The sequence below is a fragment of the Anomaloglossus baeobatrachus genome, chromosome 1, assembly GCF_048569485.1.
Source record: "Anomaloglossus baeobatrachus isolate aAnoBae1 chromosome 1, aAnoBae1.hap1, whole genome shotgun sequence".
Classification (NCBI taxonomy): domain Eukaryota; kingdom Metazoa; phylum Chordata; class Amphibia; order Anura; family Aromobatidae; genus Anomaloglossus; species Anomaloglossus baeobatrachus.
This window is the reverse complement of record NC_134353.1, coordinates 615,249,318-615,269,253: the sequence shown is the minus strand read 5'-3', so window position 1 is coordinate 615,269,253 and position 19,936 is coordinate 615,249,318. Positions and strand designations below refer to the sequence as shown.

At 43.2% G+C, this 19,936-nt stretch overlaps 1 protein-coding gene across 1 annotated transcript in view; it reads left to right on the top strand.

Annotated features, from left to right (window-relative positions):
- Positions 1-19,936, top strand: part of HSD17B3 (hydroxysteroid 17-beta dehydrogenase 3) — a 186,489-nt gene that overhangs the window by 39,696 nt on the left and 126,857 nt on the right. Inside the window, exons 2-3 of the mRNA XM_075340462.1 lie at positions 1,643-1,689; positions 16,550-16,625. Coding sequence (XP_075196577.1) covers positions 1,643-1,689; positions 16,550-16,625 — 123 coding nt within the window. The remainder of the gene's footprint in view (positions 1-1,642; positions 1,690-16,549; positions 16,626-19,936) is intronic.

Sequence of the window (19,936 nt, the reverse complement as noted above, 5' to 3'; positions counted from 1 at the left end):
TTGGGGGGGACCGCACGCCGTTTTTTTAAAATAATTATTTATTTATTTCACTGCACAGTATAGACCTGCCCACCGGCTGCTGTGATTGGGTGCAGTGAGACAGCTGTCACTTAGCGTGTGGGCATGTCTCACTGCAACCAATCATGGGCGCCGGTGGGCAGGGAAAGCAGGAAATAGTAGATTGATTAATGAGCGGCCGGCATTTTCAAATTAATTGAAGCCGCGTATTTTCGGCACAGCTGTTCCTCGCCACGCTGGTGATTGGGGATTGGTAAGTATGAGCCGGGGGGAAGAAAAAGACCGAGCGCCAATGTAAGTATAACTGACAGCAGAAAAAAAGGTAAGTATACTGACTTTAATAAAAAAGAAAAAAAAAATAGATCGCTGGTTTAAAAACGCACACGGACGAAACGTGCTGAACACGGACATACTCCGTGTGCGGTCCGTGCAGGCACGGACCCATAGACCATAGCGGGTCCGTGCCTGCGTGCTGCCGGCCAAAAACGGACATGTCGTCCGTGTAGAAAACCGCACACACGTACTTACGACACGGACACACGTTCCGTGTGATTTTACGTGTGTGTGCCATTACCCATTGAATAACATGGGTCTCCGTGTCTCCGTGTCTCCGGTACGTGCAAAAACGTACCAAACACGTACCAGAAACACGGATGTGTGTTGCAGGCCTAACACAGCTTAAAAGTTTACGGTCTCAGAAAATGGGGACACAAACAATATTTTTTATTTTACAGAGTTAAAACAAAATTTCCTCTAGAATATAAAAAACACTAAGTTTGGTATCGCCCTAATTGTACTGACCTGGAGAATTATATTGCCAGGTTATGTTTTTACAGCACAATGAATGTCATTAAAGCAAAATTTAAAAAACAATGGCGGAATTGTGTATTTTTAACAAGTTTACCTCTCTTGGAATTTTTTTTTTAACTTTATTATATAGGAAAATAAATGGTGTTATTCAAAACTAAAAGTCGTATCTAGATTGAAAAAAAAAAGTTGCGGCTCTCAGAAGCGACGGAAGAATAAACAAAGCCAGGCATGAAGGGGTTAAACACTAAAGTGGTTCCTTGCAATGTTAAGGTTTGCTGTAATATGTTTTACAATGACTTTGAGTGGAAGCATTCCTAGGAGAAACATCTTGCATCAATATGCACAGAAGATATTACCATTGTCTGGTGTGCACATGTTGACGATTGCTTGTATTAATTCTGACAAGGTCTCTGTATAACGTTACCCTACTGTTAGTATTTTTCTTTATTCCAAAATAGGACACAGATCCATCTTCCCCTCTTATGATTTATAGATGTAATTTGTTTCTTTTTCAATGTAACCATGTAACACTCAAGACTAATACGTCCAGATATATATCTACTGGAGTGAAAATATATGACAGCTTGCACATCAATACGCAATGTTATGTGCGCTATAATTCATCAGAAGACAAGGTTTTGTTTAAATGGCGTTATGTATTGTTTGCATTATTTAGGCTACAGTACATACGCACATCGTAAGAAACAAATGTTACAAACAAAATATATGCAACTTCGCATATAGGTAAACTCTTCCAGATTCTTTGCTTTTCAGGAGCAATGCATTGAGTAATGGTATCTGGTTTATCTCCTAGTTGTGACTGGGGCTGGCGATGGTATCGGAAAAGCATACTCAATTGAGGTGAGAGTCTTTTAGAAAGCTTCAAATTCATGAATCACTCTTTATTTCCAAACAGTTGTTTTTTTAAATGTCTTAGGCTGCGCTCACATCAGCGGTATTTTACCGCAATGCCGGATACGGCACAAATGTGTTTCACTTCAATGCATTTCCTATGGACTCGTGCCAAGTTCCGGTCACATGCGGTTGCGTGCATCATACACAACCCCATGTGACCGGAACTTGTCACGAGTCCATAGGAAATGAATTGAAGTGAAACGCATTGCAGCAGAATACCACTGATGTGAAGCCTGGCTTATCTGGATGTTTTGACTCTTGAAAATGAATGTAACATCTAAAGTAGTATATTATTTTACTATTATATAGTTTGAATATTTTCTAAAATAGTGTGAATTGTTTATCTTTTATCAATTAATTTGCAAAGTGAATGAATAGAAGAGAAATGTAAATCAATCAATATTCGGTGTCACCACTCTTTCCCTTCAAAACAGCATCACAGCATAAATTATTCTTGGTACACTTGCACTCAGTTTTTGAAGGAACTCATCAGGAAACTAACCACAAAAATAAGAACATGGAGTCCTAGAAGTGATGATATGGCCCCCACAAAGCTCTGATCTCAGCATCAAATCTGTGTGTGATTACATGAAAAGGAATATATTCACAAGTCTTCATTCGTCTGTGGTTAGTTCTCCAAGATATTTGGAACAACCACCCTGCCGAGTTCCTTCAAAAACTGTGCAAGTTAACCTAGAAAAATTCATGCTATAAGACTGTTTTGAAGGCAAAGGGTGATCAGACAAAATTTTGATTTAGATTTATTTTTAAAAGCATGCTTGGTCAAAATTTTTGACTCACCAGGTTTTTATTGGAATGTACAGATTGTAGATTCAAACTGAAGGAAGCAAAAAGACCAAGAACCACATATTGAAACAAACAGTAAGGAAACACAATGGAAACAAACCAGAATTCAGTATGTGTTATACATTGAATTCCTCAAAGTCCCCCCCTTTTACTCTAATAACAGCTTTATACTATATTGACCCTCATACTCCCCCCATTACATACTTCATAATGGCCACCAATTATGTAGAAAACATCCATTCACCTTTTACGAGTTTCATCATCACAAAGACATTATGGTTGGTATTACAAATCTCAAATTTTGAATCATCAAACCACAATTCAAATTTCCACTGATCTAATATCCAGCCCTTGTTTTGCTTAACCCAAACAAGTTTATTTTTTCTGTTTGCAGTTTTTAGTAGTTCTGTTGAACAATTTGACCATAGAGGCCTGCTACTCAGTCTTTTCTGGACAGTTGATTTTGGACTGCTACTTGATGTTGAGATCTATCTGCTACTTCATGTGTGTGCTTCATTTCCTATGACTCTTTTCTGAGGTATTAATATTCTATATTTCTGAAGATGGTTGCTCCGATGACCTTATCCTCTGCAGCAGAGGTAATTCTAGGTCTACATTTCCATTACTTTCATCATGGCTCTTGATGGTTTTCATTCACTTCACTTGAGAATACATTGAAGGTTCTACCAATTTTCTTGTTTGACTGACATTCAATAATAATGAGCTGTCATTTTTCTTTAATTAGTTGAGTGGTTCTTGCTATAGTCTAGCTAAAACCGTTGATGAATGGGGTCCAGCACTGCATGGAACTGTGTTCCAGCATAGCCTCTGCAAACACACTTGATGGTTGCAAACAGTTTGTGAAGGTTGGTGATTCCACAAATTAACTTTTCATGGTACAAAGCTGTTCATTGCAAGCCATTCCAGGTGACTGCCTGATGAAACTGCTTGAGAGGTAGTGTACAGCTGTTATCAGAAGAAAAAGTGGGAAGACAGTGGGAGTAAAAATAAATGGGATACTTTTGAGGAATCTAAAGTTTAACACAGTCTGGTTTGCTTCATGTGTGTTTCTTTTCTCCTTTTTTCCATAAGTATCACCTCATGGTTTTGCTAAATCTGAATCTACATTGTGTAAATTTTAATAAGAACCAGGAAGTTTTGACTTGAGGCAGAGCTTCTACCAAAAAGCCTTGTTTCTTATGGAGTTTTCTCCTTCTTCTGCTTACTGTATATCCATAATTTATAGCTTTTTAATCGAGAGCGGTGTTGAGTTTAGCAGGGCATAGGGGAGGAGTTAAAAATGAAGATTTCTTCTCCTGGAGAAGAAAAAAAAATGTTTTCTCTTAAAAAGTCATCGTGATTACATGTAACCTTCCCCAATTTATCAGAGATATGTTGGTGATATAGAATTGATACTGATGTAGGGTCAATGACCCATATTTGGTGGCATTGCTGTGAAATTAAGCCTTTCTGGGATTTTTTTTCACATTATTGACTTTTTAAGTGGTTAAATAATCTAAAATACTCTCAAATTTGGCCTACTTTCTATATTCCCAGGCTCTACTGAGGCGCAAAAGAAAAACATCCTGTGGCATTCTCCTACTACTGCCACTGGCTTTCACTCCAATAACACTCATTCTATGTTAGAATGGCAGCATGAAATGTCCCTTCTCTATGGGATGGAGAAGCTATGGCATCCGTGGGAGGAATATATAAACTCTGATAGTTTCCATAACTTATTTTCTTAAGACATAATGGATTGAATGTTATTAAAGTGCAGTTCTATTCCCTTACCAGCCACCTCTTCCCAATATTTTTTTCTCATTTCTACTCTAAGGCCCTGTGCGCACTTACCGGTTTTCCCCGCGGATTTCCTGCGGTTTTGCTGCATGTTTCACTGCATGTTATCTTCATAACATCTCTGCAGTGATTCACCAGCAAAAAAAAATGCTGTGCGCACTATGCGGATTTTGACAGCTGCATGTTTTGCTGCGGGATTACCGCAGCAAAAACAATTGCATGTCACTTCTTTTCCGCACGTCGCTGCGGCATTTCACTCTATTGACTGCAATGTAATCGTGAAATCCCGCAGGGAACAACGCAGGTAGCAAATTCTGTGGGTTTCACTGCATTTTCCTGCGTTATGCCCTGCGGTATTTCGCGGTTTCGGGACATAATGTTCAGCACTGCACTGCGGTTTGCAGGGAAGTGATGTCATTATGACAGGAAGAGGAAGCAGAGCAGAGTAAACACACACACACATCACACTCACACACAGACACAGACATATAGAATACACACAGAAATCAAACGGACATATATAAAAAAAAAACATGTGGGCTCCGCTGTATTTTACCGTCCAGCCAGGTAAGCACACAGCGGCAGCCTGGTACTCTCAGGCTGGGGAGGGCGAGGGCCAGGGTTAATTCCCCCCCTCCCACAGCCGAGAATATCAGCCCGCAGCTGCCCCGGGACTGTTGCATCCATTATGCGGCAGCCCCAGTGTGTCCTGGCTCTTCCTGTTGTCGTGATGCGGTGGCAATCAGGATAATAATGAGTTAATGGCAGCGCATCGCCACCACTAAGTCACAGCTTATTCATGCAGCATCTATGAGACAGCTGACATGACTAACCTGTAAGTAAAGTGAATAAACACAAACACTAAAAAATCCTTTATTTTAAATAAAACAGAAAAAAGCCCCTGTTTCACCCCTTTATTAACCCCTCCAACACACAGCTCCGGCGTAATCCACAGCGATGTCCCACGTCGCTTGCATCCAGCCGCGACTGACGCATACTGAATGCAGCCTCGCAACGAGACAGCCTGCAGAGGTAAATACAGGTCATTTCCTACAGCCGGTAATGTGAACAACATATTACCGCTCGGGAGAAATGCAGTGTGTAGATTGTTAATTGATCTGTTCTCTATCTATCCCTCTATCTATCCCTCTATCTATCCCTCTATCTATCTATCTATCTATCTATCTATCTATCTATTCTCTGTCTATTTATCTATCTATCTACTATCTATCATAGAAGGAAATTACTTTTTTTTTTTTTTCTTTTTCTTCAATGTGCTTTATTACATTGAATGCATTAAAACACATGTACCAACACGCGGCAAAACCACGGTAAAACCGCAGCAAACCGCGGCAAACCACATGCGGTTTTTGGGTGCGGTTTGCCGCGTTTTTGTTACTGCGGGTGCAGTAATCTTTCGGACCCTGCAGAATTTTCTTTAAAAAATTCTGTTTTCCAGTGCGCACAGGGCCTTATTCTGTTTTTAAAACCTGCTGTATTATTGCCTGTAATTTCCCTCTTCATTGTGGCCTTTCAGTCTCAGACATACAGTGAAATTTAGTATATTTACTTGAATATAATAGAATGAGGGCATGGGTCTTTGCTTTATTATTCTGAAATAAGCCTTTTACAACCATGTTTTATGACAATATCCATGCATGTGTTTGGGGGTGTATGGGGACACTTATCATTTTGGGCTTGGGCCTCTGATCTTTTGTGGCGCCCCTGGGCTTCAGGTGCCACAGGGTATTACACCACTTTTCAGGGACAATATCTATCCCAGGTCGGGGAGGGGTTGACCTGCCGGTGCCTTCACAAAACACACACATACAACAGTTAGGTGCTTACTCAGAGGGGGTTGGACTAGGGCAGACAGGGAGTTAGCCATCATAAATCATTGGACTTCCCCAGTTGCTAGGACAACCACTTGGGGTGGGCACCACATGGGGAAGAAGTAGGCGCAACCATCACACTTAGACAGAACCTTCCTGGGCACAGCTTGGAATAACATCTAGCACTGACAATTGGAGTTAGTGTTTCTCTTTCTTCGTGGGCCTGTGGCCTGGAGCAGGAGGCTCGGCCTGGGTTCCAGATAGCAACTGAAGGACATTTCACTAACAGACTTTCCCGGGCACCGGTGGTGACCGCTGACTATCCGGGATCAGCTGGAGCCCATCGTGGCAGAGATCGGTACTCTGGGGCAGCGCCTGAACTACCTGTGAGTAAAAAAACTTGAAACCGCAGCCCCTGCCTCTGCCTCTCCTTTACCTATGCCGTTGCCCAGCACTGCGGCGCCAACGGGTACTACTACCACCCCCGTCATCCTCCCCGGGGTAATCTTGCTTTGCCTGTGGGGAGCGACACCATCCAGGCTGCACCCAACATCTGCCCCGGTGAGAGTCCCTGCAGTGGCGGCCCCCATCTCTGGCCGCATACCACAAGTGGCATCATGATCCTAATAGACTTTCCTAACCTCCAACTACTACCTCCATCCTCCCTACCACCCTCCAATCCTCTTTCCTGTACGTGACATCACAGAGGATCTGCACCCCCGATCTGGCAACGAGTAGGTAAAAACACCTGCCCCATTGGGCGCTACACTTTTAAGACTCTATCAACGACACTGCATTGAAATACATACAAGGTATATCAACAAAAGTGAAATCTAAGTCGATGTTTGGTGAAACAACCCTTTTCTTTCAAAATAGCCTTAATTGTTATAGGTAGAGTTGCACAAAGTCAGCAATTTTTTTAGGGTTATAGTTATCTATAGTCATCTCCGCAGAAGAATTTGCCACATATTTCAAAGAAAAGATCGACCAAACCAGACAAGTCTTTTCTGCTGAACCACCACAACCCCTTTATATAACAGACCACTGCCCCTCCCCCATAAACTTCCTCCCCACTATCACCGAAGGAGAGCTTGCACATCTTCTCTCAAAAGCGCACCTCACTACATGCGCACTTGACCCCATCCCATCCCACCTCCTCCCCAACCTCACCACTATCCTTATTCCCGCCTTATCCCATCTCTTCAACCTATCTCTAACAACTGGTACCTTCCCTTCTGCCTTTAAGCATGCAACAGTCACACCTATCCTAAAGAAACCTTCCCTCGACCCAACCTCTACTACCAGCTATCGACCCATATCGCTACTCCCACTTGCCTCAAAACTCCTGGAACAGCATGTCCATGCTGAACTTTCCTCCCACCTCTCCTCTAACTCTCTCTTTGACAACCTACAGTCCGGCTTCCGTCCACATCATTCCACTGAAACTGCCCTGACTAAAATCACAAATGACTTACTTACCGCCAAAGCTAACAACCACTTCTCTGTACTCCTACTTCTAGACCTATCCTCAGCCTTTGACACTGTTGACCACTCCCTGCTACTACAGATCCTCTCTTCCCTTGGTGTCAGAGACCTCGCTCTCTCTTGGATCTCTTCATACCTCTCCAACCGCACTTTTAGTGTCTCCCATTCCCACACAACCTCTTCATCCCGTTCTCTCTCTGTTGGTGTCCCTCAAGGCTCTGTCCTGGGACCCTTACTTTTTTCTATCTATACATTTGGCCTGGGACAACTCATAAAGTCCCATGGCTTCCAGTACCACCTATATGCTGATGACACTCAGATCTACCTCTCTGGTCCAGATGTCACATCTCTGCTGTCCAGAATCCCAGAGTGCCTATCTGCTATATCTTCCTTCTTTTCCTCTCGCTTCCTAAAGCTCAATATGGCCAAAACTGAACTGATCATCTTTCCTCCATCTCCCCTGCACTCTCCACCTGATCTATCCATTACAATTAATAACATCACGCTCTCCCCAGCACCCAAAGTTCGGTGCCTCGGAGTGACCTTTGACTCTGCCCTGTCCTTCATACCGCACATCCAATCCCTCACCACCTCCTGCCGTTTTCAACTCAAAAATATCTCCAGAATCCGCCCTTTTCTCAATCCCCAATCTACAAAAATTCTAGTGCACGCCCTCATAATCTCCCGCATCGACTACTGCAACATCCTCCTCTGTGGTCTCCCTGCTAACACACTCGCCCCTCTCCAGTCCATCCTTAACTCTGCTGCCCGACTGATCCACCTCTCTCCTCAATACCACCCCGCTTCTCCTCTCTGCAAGTCCCTCCACTGGCTCCCAATCTTCCACCGTATCCAATTCAAATTACTAACACTGACCTACAAAGCTATCCATAATCTGTCTCCTCCATATATCTCTGAACTAATCTCTCGCTACACTCCAAAACGTAACCTCCGGTCCTCCCAAGATCTCCTTCTATCCTCCTCTCTCATTCGCTCCTCATGCAACCGACTCCAAGACTTCTCCCGAGCATCCCCAGTCTCCTGGAACTCACTGCCTCAACACGTCAGACTATCTACTACACTCGCAAGCTTCAAACGGAACCTAAAGACTCATCTGTTCAGAAATGCCTATAACCTTCAATGACCTCACTGCTTCACCCCCGTGCGGAGCTGCCGCCCCACCACCGTGCGGAGCTGCCGCCCCACCCCCGTGCGGAGCTGCCGCCCCACCCCCGTGCGGAGCTGCCGCCCCACCCCCGTGCGGAGCTGCCGCCCCACCACCGTGCGGAGCTGCCGCCCCACCACCGTGCGGAGCTGCCGCCCCACCACCGTGCGGAGCTGCCGCCCCACCACCGTGCGGAGCTGCCGCCCCACCACCGTGCGGAGCTGCCGCCCCACCTACACCCCACCTACTGTCTCCTCCCCAAAATCCTTTAGGATGTAAGCCCGCAAGGGCAGGGCCCTCTTCCCCCTGTGCTAGTCTGTCTATTGTAACGTGTACATGTATTCTGTATGTAACCCCCTCATGTACAGCACCATGGAATCAATGGTGCTCTATAAATAAACAATAATAATAATAAATAATAATAATGTGTATCAGTAACCAATCATACCAAACAGGTGATAATGATCATAATTTTTTATATGTAGGTTGAAATAGCTATTAGCTGAAACAGAAACTGCTGTTAGAGGCTTACAATTGGGTGAGGAACAGCCAAATTCTGATACAAGGGTGAGGTGATGGAAGACAGTTTCATGTCAGAGGTCATACACCATGGCAATACTGAGAACAGCTACAAGACAAATTAGTTATACTATACCAGCAAGGTCTTTTCCAGAGTTAGATAGCAAAGTAGACTGAGGTTTCAAGATGTGCTGTTCAAGTTATTTTAAAGAAGCACCAAGAGGTTATACTGTACAAGTGCATCTCAATAAACTAAAATATGATCAAAAAGTTAATTTATTTCAGTAATTCAATATAAACAGGTAAACGCCATATATTATATAGAGTCATTACAGAGTGGTCTATTTCAAATGTTAATTTCTGTTAATGTTCATGATTATGGCTTGCAGCCAATGAAAACCCAAAAGTCATTATCTCAGAAAATTAGAATAATTAACACAAAACAACTGCAAAGGCTTCCGAAGCATTTAAAATGGTCCCGTAGTCTTGTTCAGTAGGCTACATAATCACTGATTATGTACTGACTTGATAGATGTCCAGAAGGCAGTCATTAACACACTCCACAAGGAGGGTATGCCACAAACGGTGACAGAAAATTAGAATATTATATCAGATCAACTGAAAAAAATAAATATTTTAAACTCAGAAATATTGGCCTACTGAAAAGTATGTACAGTAAATGCACTCAATACTTGGTCGGGGCTCCTTTTGCATGAATTACTGCAGCAATGTGATGTGGCATGGAGGTGATCAGCCTGTGGCACTGCTGAGGTGTTCTGGAAGCTCAGGTTGCTTTGATAGCCTTCAGCTTGTTTGTATTGTTGGGTCTGGTGTCTCTCATGTTCTTCTTGACAATACCCCATAGATTTGTGCAGTCAATGAAAATCCAAAAGTCATTATCTCAGAAAATTTGAATAATTAACACAAAACACCTGCAAAGGCTTCTTAAATGTTTAAAATGGTCCCTTGTCTGGTTCAGTAGGCTATACAACATGAGCAAGACTGCTGACTTGACAGTTGTCCAAAAGACAGTCATTGACACACCCCACAAGGAGAGTAAGCCACAAAAGGTCATTGTGAAAGAAGCTGACTGTTCACAGAATGCTGTATCCAAGAAGGTTGAGTGGAAGGAAAAAGTGTGGTATTAAAAGGTACATAAGCAACTGCGATAACCGCAACCTTGATAGGATTAAGAAAAGGCCATTCAAAAATTTGCGGGAGATTCACAAGGAGTGGACTTCATTGCTTCAAGTGCCACCACACACAGATATAGGCTACAACTGTTGCATTTCTTGTGTCAAGCCATTCATGACCACATCAGAAGCATCTTACTTGGGCCAAGGAGAAAGATAACTGGATTGTTGCTCAGTAGTTCAAGGTGTTGTTTTCAGATGAAAGTAAATTTTGCATTTCATTTGGAAATCAAGGTCCCAGAGTCTGGTGGAAGAGTGGAGAGACCACAATTCAAGCTGCTTGAGATCTAATGTGACGTTTCCACAATCAATGATGGTTTGGGGAGCCATGTCATCTGCTGGTGTAGGTTCACTGTGTTTTATTAAGACCAAAGTCAGCCCAGCCGCCTACCAGGAAATTTTAGAGCACGTCATGCTTCCCTCTGCCGACGAGATTTTTGGAAGTGGAAATTTCATTTTCCAGCAGGACTTGACACCTGTCCACACTGCCAAAAGTACCAATACTTGATGTCTCCGGAGCCTCGAACCACGCCTGCTCAGTCTCCATCCCCTTCTGTGGTCATGCCAAATCTCCTGCACAACCTGTCTGCCGCTCCAGGCGTTTGGCTTCTAGGCGTCAGGGGTCCAGAGTCACGGAGGTTTCTGATTGACCGCCACTGACCTCAGCAATGACGTGACGGTTCCACATTGGCCACTGGTGACGTCACCGGTGATGTAGCAGTCTCTGATTGGCCACCGCCAGCACCATTGCTATCTGGCGCCGGACCTATGGGCAGGGCTTAGTCTTTAAAAGCTCCTGGACGATGCACATGGCTGCGCGTGCGTCACTTTTGCTCTGTCAAGTGTATCAGAGATGTGCTGTAGTCTGGAAGTGGTAGGCAGGGTCAGGCACCAGTACCCATCACGTCAAGACTAAGTGGTGAAGGTACTGTTAGGGTTAGTCCCCCCACTTCTCCTCCACTATCAGAGCTATGCAGTAGTCTGGAATTGGTAGACAGGGTCAGGTGCCATACCCATCACTTCAAGACTAAGTGGTGAAGGGTTTGTCACTCTTCTTCTCTGCCACCAATCCAGCCCTTCAGTGGCAGCTCAGTGGAGTTAACTGAGCTATATCTCCGGTCCAGGAGTGCCCCGTTCTAGTACTGATAGTCAACTGCAGGGTCCTCTCTGTATACTTAACGAGAGAGGTCCTGTTTGCCGGTGTGTGGGACGTTAACACTGCCTTGTGTGTATTTATGTTCTCTGAAGCTGTGTCTTCCGTCCATTTGTCCATCTGTAGCCTTACCATCTGCTCAGTGTACCTTCGGAGACGTTTTAGCTTTTACTATTCTTGGCTCTAACCGTCCTCCCGCGTTACACCTGGTTTAATAACCACAGTGTTACTGTCCTTGATTGGCCAGCAAACTTGCCTGACCTAAACTCCATTGAGAATCTATGGGGTATTGTCAAGAAGAAGATTAGAGACACCAGACCCAACAATACAAACAAATTATAGGCTGCTATCAAAGCATCCTGGGGTTCCAGAACACCTCAGCAGTGCCACAGGCTGATCGCCTCCATGCCACACCACAGTGCTGCAGTAATTTATGCAAAACTAGCCCCGACGAAGTATTGAGTGCATTTACTGTACAAACTTTTTGGTAGGCCAATATTTCTGAGTTTAAAATATTTTTTTTCAGTTGGTCTTCTATAATATTCTAATTTTCTGTCACTTTTTGTGGCATACCCTCCTTGTGGAGTGTGTCAATGACTGCCTTCTGGACATCTGTCAAGTCAGCAGTCTTCTCCATGATTATGTAGCCTACTGAACATTTTAAATGCTTAGGAAGCCTTTGCAGGTGTTTTGTGTTAATTATTCTAATTCTCTGAGATAATGTCTTTTGGGTTTTCATTGGCTTGTAAGCCATAATCATCAACATTAACAGAACAAACACTTGAAATAGATCACTCTGTGTGTAATGTGTCTATATAATATATGTGTTTCACTTTTTGTATTGAATTACTTAAATAAATTAACATTTTGATGATATTTTAATTTATTGAGATGCACTTGTATATTATATGGATTGTAGACGTAGTGGTTGGAGAAAGAAGTAAACTTAAAGCAGCAGTTGAAACACATCATCTTAAAATTGGCAGCAATCAGTGGGGCCCAGCTAAACCCATTTTCTATTTGGAAAAAGTCGAGCCAGAAGTGGTTTTCATGGAAGAATTGTATCCAAAATCCATACCTTTGACATGGAAAAAAGACCAAGCACCTTAACTATGCACAAAGAACATAGAAACTGTGATGAGGAAAAATGGTAGCAAGTGCTCATGACTGATTAGTCAAAATTTAAAATCCTTGACAGTAACGGCAGGCAGTTTATTTGCCAAAGGAATGGAGAGCAATACAAACATGAGTGCCTACAGGCAAAATTGAAGCATGGCAGAGGTTACTTTTCAGTAAATGGAGTTGGGAATTTGGTTAAGATTAATGGTGTCCTCAATAACACTAAATAAAGCCAAATACTGTATTTATTAATCTCAAAATACCATCAGGGAGGCATCTGATTTGATTTATTTTGCAGCAAGAAAACAACCCCAAACCTATACCCAATGTTATTAAGAACTATCTTCAACATAAAGAATTATAGAATCATAAAATCATAGAATGGTAAAGTTGGAAGGGACCTCCAGGGCCATTGTGTCCAACCCCCTGCTCAAAGCAGGATTCAATAAATAATCCCAAACAGTTGTCTGTCCGACCTCTGTTTCTATTGAAGTTCAACTGACTACCTCTTGTGGGAGCTTGTTCCACTCATTGATCATCCTCACTGTCAAAAAGTTTTTTCTAATATCTAATCTGTGTCTCCTCTCATTCAGTTAAGTCCCATGCTTGTAGTCTTTCCTTGTGCAATGGAGAATAGGGATGATCCCTCTACAGTGTGACAACCCTTGAGGTATTTGTAGACATCTATTATGTCTCCTCTCAGTCTTCTTTTTTGCAAGTTAAACATTCCCAACTTCTGAAACCGTTCCCCATAGGATATGGTTTGCAGACTACTCACCATTCTGGTCATTCTTCTCTGAACTTGCTCCAGTTTGTTGATGTCTTTTTTAAAATGTGGTGCCCAGAACTGGACACAATGTTCCAGATGAGGTTTGACCAAAGAAAAGTAGAGAGTTCCAATTGCTTCTTGTGATCTAGACTGTATGCTTCTGTTAATACATTCCACAAATGTGTTTGCCTTTTTTGCTGCTGCATCACACTGGTGACTCATGTTCAGTCTGTGATCTATTAGTATACCCAAGTCTTTTTCAACCGTGCTGTTGCTTAGCCCTAATCCTCCCATTCTGTATATTCGATTTTTGTTTTTCTTGCCGGGATGTCTTTGCATTTCTCCCTGTTAAACACCATTCTGTTAGTTGCTACCCATTGTTCCAGTTTGTTTATAACATCTGAATCCTTTCTCTGGCTTCTATAGTTATAGCTATTCCTCCCTTCTGTCATCAACAAATTTAATCAGTTTACCCTCAATTCCTTCATTTAAGTAATTAATAAAGATGTTGAACAACACAGGGCCCAGGACAGAACCCTGTGGTACCCCACTTGAGATACTCTTCCAACTGGATGTGCAGCCATTCATGACCACTTTTTGGCTCGGATTACTATTCCAGTTATGAATCTACCTAACAGTTACTTAGTCCATTCTGAAGAACAAAGAATCTTGGAATTGATGATATGACTCCCACAGAGCCTTGATCTCAACATGAAAGGATTTTTGTAGTTTAGAGCTTACAGTGCATTCCAGCACTCCTTGGTTTGCCTATAGCATAGTCGCGAAAAGCTTGCATCTGTTCATACTTATTTCATTCTTAGGAGGTATTGATTCGTGTTTAGCGAAGCCTACCCAGAATTGGTCTTCATGGAAGATTGTGCCCAAAAAGTCATACCTTGAACATGGAAATAAAGCCAAGCATCTCAAGTGTACACAAAAATCACTGGAGTGCAAAAAAATGGTGGTAGTTGTTCTTGATTGAGGAAATATATAAAATTTTAAATATTTAGCTGTAACAGAAGGCAATTATGTTCGTAAAAAATATTTGAGAAGCAGTACAATCATAAATATATGCACACTACGGTGGACATCTTGGAAATTGTTTGCAAGGTTTGATCTGCATTTAGTAAATGAAGTGGGAATGTGGTTAGGCTTCATCGAGTCCTCAATGATGAATAATACACGCAAATACTTATCCATCATGCAATACCATCAATGAAGCAGCTCCAAATCTATGCTTCAGTAGGACAACTGCTCTAAACATACAGCCAATGTCATTAAAGGCCCCATTACACGCAACGACATCGCTAACGTGATATCGCTGGGGTCACAGAATTCGTGACGCACATCCGGCATCGTTAGCGATGTCGTTGCGTGTGACAGCTACGAGTGACCACTAACAATCCGAAAAACGGCAAAAATCGTTGATTGTTGACATGTCGTTCCTTTCCCAAATATCGTTGCTCGTTTTGGACGCAGGTTGTTCGTCGTTTCTAAGGCAGCACACATCGCTACGTGTGACACCCCGGGAACGCCGAACAACAGCATTCCTGCGTCCTCCGGCAACAAGGTGGGAGTGACGTTAAAGTGGTTGCTCTCCGCCCCTTCGTTTCTTTTTGTGGCCCACTGTGTGACATTGCTGTGATGCCACACGAACTTCCCCCTTAAAAAAGAGTTTGTTCGCTGGCCACAGCGACGTCGTTAGGAAGATATGTGCGTGTGACGCGCACTAGCGATATTGTTCGCCACGGGCAGCAATTTGCCCGTGACGCATGCACAACGTGGGGGGGATGTGCGATCGCTAGTGACATCGCTAGCTATGTCGCAGCCTGTAAAGCAGCCTTAAGAATTATCTTCAGCATAAATAACAAAGAGTACTTGAAGCGATAATATGGCCCCTCAGAGCCCTGATATCAAAATGATTGAGTCCATCTGGCATTACATGAAGAGACAGAAGGATTTACAGAGGCCTCATCCATAGAGGATCTGTAGTTAGATCTTCAAAATGTTTCAAACAACCTCCCTGCCACGTTCCATCAAAAATGTGCAGATATACCGTACTTAAAATTGATGTTGGTTTGAAGTTACAATGGAATATTGATTGGATTTAGATTTCTTTGTTCATCCACTTTGCATTTAGTTAATTGATAAAAATATAGTTGGGTAAAAATCCGTATGGATAAAGGTCAGCGCTAAGACCCCATGTTCCTATAGTTCTGCAGCTAGATTTTTAAGGCAATAAACCCCTTATTGCCTGGGATTAAACTAGAAAATATATATATATAGAAATAAATTCTTATATGTAGAAAATCTGCGCTGAACCAAGGTATATCTGTATTTATATTTTTATTTTTATTTCTATTTTTACTCACAGAGTGGGAATATTTGTAGTTAAAAAATTATTTTTTGAGTGTTTATCTCTTATTGTGCAAAATTATGTGTTTTATGTACTATTTTCTTGTAAATTTTTTACTACAAATATTCCCACTCTGTGAGTAGAAATAGAAATAAAAATATAAATACAGATATACCTTGGTTCAGCGCAGATTTTCTACATATAAGAATTTATTTCTATATATATATTTTTTCTCCTAAAAATAAATTTGCAGCATCTTTGCACACCTGCCTAAAACATTTGCACAGTCCTCTACAGTATATTGGTAATAATGAAGTTTAATTCACAACATTATGAGGCTATCAGATGTACATTATATGTAGTGTATCATGTCCTCATAAACATAGAGCATTAGACACATGCAGAATGTGTAGCTGGATATCAAAGTGCATGCATGGAGCTGTGTACTGTATACACTTTATAGGACGCTTGAACACCTAAGGTATATAAGACCCTCCGGGTTGCCAGTCGCCTACCACTGACCTAGAATAATCACATCAAAGTTTTACATCTTTATTTTATTATTAACCTGATTCTCTTGATCACATATGCAACATTTTCTTTTACAGCTGGCAAATCGTGGCATGAATATTGTGATGATCAGCCGAACCTTTGCGAAAATGAAGAAGATTGCAGTGGAAATTGGTATTCATTTATAACACACCTAAATACCATCTAGACACAATGAAGCTGTGTTTAATTCTGATTTATTTGCAGATTTAGGCTATGTGCCCACGCTGCGGAAAATGAGCGGATTTTGCCGCGGATTTCTCGCGGAAAAGCCGCGGGTTTTCCAGAAATCTGCAGCACAGCTACTCCCCAGCCATTTCTATGGCATTTGGGAAATGCTGTGCCCACGCTGCGGATTTTTCCGCAGCGGAAATCGTGCGGATTTTCGTGCGGAATAATCTGCAGCATGTCAATTGTTGTTGCGGATTTTCGTGCGGATTTTGCCTATTCAATTGAATTAAAAAAAATAAAAATCGCAAAATCCACAACAAAATCCGCGTCAAATCCGCATCAAATCCGCGTCAAATCCGCACAAAATCCGCACCTATGAAAAGGTGCGGATTCCGGGGGAAAGCTGCGGATTTTCATGCAGAAAAGTCCGCAGATACAGAGTCCCGTGGGCGCATAGCCTTAGCAAAAAAACCCCAGCTTTTTCTCTGCTAAAATTACGTACACCATAACAAAACTCTTATGGATTCTATCATAATAAGCGTGGTCATTGGTGCCCATCATCTTACACATCCAACACTACTATCATTTCTTTGTTGTGCTCCTACGATGGAGCAGAAGAAAATAAATGAAAAAGTGGATATGAACACGGCTTAAATATCTAACAACAATAAGGGAAATTAGTCAAAGGGAATCTGTCTGTTGGATCATCCCTCTTAGGCTGGGTACACATATCCGTCTTTTCGCCGGATGCGGCGCACGCCAGTACAGTATGATACAGTACAGTGGCAGCGCCACAACTTCCAGGTCACATGACAGCATGTGACCGGCGCTTGCTGCGCTGTCAGTGTACTGTATACACTGTACTGGCGTGCGCCGCATCCGTCAAACCGGTGAAAAGCCGGATATGTGTACCCGGCCTTACACCATCTATATGGACATACAGGTCATAGGAAGATGAACCAAATGATATTTTAATATCTGCAATCCAATATTTTCTCAATATATAATTAATTTATAGGTCAGATATAGCACATCTCCCAATAGTCCCGGATTCAGCGAGACTGTCCTCCGCAGAATCGCTGGTCACTGCTTTTGTCCCAGTTCCTCCCCTTAGTGCAGTGCATAAATTAAATTCTCATCTGTTTATCAGGATGGTGATAAAACTCATGAGCTTATGAGCTCTTTGTCCATAAGCAGCAGTACTACAATTGAGTCACTGCCTGTATTGAGAGGCATAGGAGGATTTGGTAATCTTGACCTTTGTTGCAGGCTGAGAAGCCAGAAGCAAATTATTAAGCTACATAGAGATACAGAGAGATATATTCTGTCACTATGTAGGTGAAGGAAAAAGTCAGATTCTTTTGTTCTTATGAAACTACTATAAAGAAATCAGAAAAAAATATGACAACTTTTTTTTTATTTTCACCCCCCTTGTAATCAAACCAGCAATTTTCAAACACATTACAGCTTCCCTTGCTGGAGATCCACAGGATCTGCTGACACCAGAGAGAGGATTTTATACAGATGAAGCAGAAGCTTCTGCCTCCACAGCAGATTACACAGGACATAGAGATCCATTGCACAGAGCAGCGTCTCTGTATCCTGTATTCTAGAAAGAGAGAAAAAGATTTATTTTCTTCCAATAAAATTTAAAATAAATAAACAAAAAATAGAATAATGTAATTTTGAATTTGCATTTTTTTTAAAAATAATAAATATGACAAATGAGCAAATAACATGGATATATTTGGTGTCACTGTAATCGTAAGAACCCGAACAACACAGTGATCAAATTATTTATGGGGATCGGTAAATGGTGAAAAAAAAAAGGTGCAATTGATTATTTTTCTCTATTAAAACCCATAAAAAATGTAATGCTGAGGCCTCATTCACAAATAGCATTAATGCTGCAATTTTTTCTGCAGGTGTCCGCACCACACAAGCAGGGCCGTATTTGCCATTAGGCACTTGAGGGCACATGCCTAGGGCGGCGCCTTCCAGGGGGGCGGCGCCCAAACAAAAATTTAAAAAAAAAAATAAAAATTTTTTTTTTAAAATCTTCCTCCCTCCTCCAAACTCTTTATTAAATTCGGCGCCTTTTTGGAGGAGGGAGGGAGCGCACAGTCATTTATAGTCGCGTCTATAACACGCGAATATAAATAACACTGTGAGCGTGCCGGCCCTTACTTCCGGGGTCAGAGGAGCTGTAATCAGCTCCCCGCCCCGACGTGCTGCCGTGCGCTCACTGTGCAGAGGTCACAGGAGCGTGAGGCAGCGCCGCGCAGAGGAGGACGGGACATGGAGCCGCCGCCGAGGAAGATTTGAAATGATGATCCTGCCACCGCCACCACCACCGCGGAGAACGGGAGGTGCAGCCGCCGGGAGTTGCCGCCTGGAGCAGGTAAGCGCTTTACAGCCGAAGACAGCGCCGAACAAGCAACCCGGGGGGGGGAGGGGGGATGCCGGAGGATGTGGGGGCGCAACATGGAGGATGGGGGGATGGAACATGATATGGGGGCGCAACATGGAGGATGGGGGGATGGAACATGATATGGGGGCGCAACATGGAGGATGGGGGGATGGAACATGATATGGGGGCGCAACATGGAGGATGGGGGGGATGGAACATGATATGGGGGCGCAACATGGAGGATGGGGGGGATGGAACATGATATGGGGGCGCAACATGGAGGATGGGGGGATGGAACATGATATGGGGGTGCAACATGGAGGATGGGGGATGGAACATGATATGGGGGCGCAACATGGAGGATGGGGGGGATGGAACACGATATGGGGGCGCAACATGGAGGATGGGGGGATGGAACATGATATGGGGGCGCAACATGGAGGATGGGGGGGATGGAACATGATATGGGGGCGCAACATGGAGGATGGAGGGGGGATGCAGCATGATGTGGGGATGCAACATGGAGGATGGGGGGGATGCAGCATGATGTGGGGGCGCAACATGGAGGATGTGGGGATGGAACATGATGTGGGGGCGCAACATGGAGGATGGGGGGGATGCAGCATGATGTGGGGGTGCAACATGGAGGCTGGGGGGGGGATGCCGCATGATATGGGGGCGCAACATGGAGGATGGGGGATGGAACATGATATGGGGGCGCAACATGGAGGATGGAGAATGGAACATGATATGGGGGCGCAACATGGAGGATGGGGGGATGGAACATGATGTGGGGGCGCAGAATGAAGGATGGGGGGGGATGCCGCATGATGTGGGGGCGCAACATGGAGGATGTAGGGGTGCA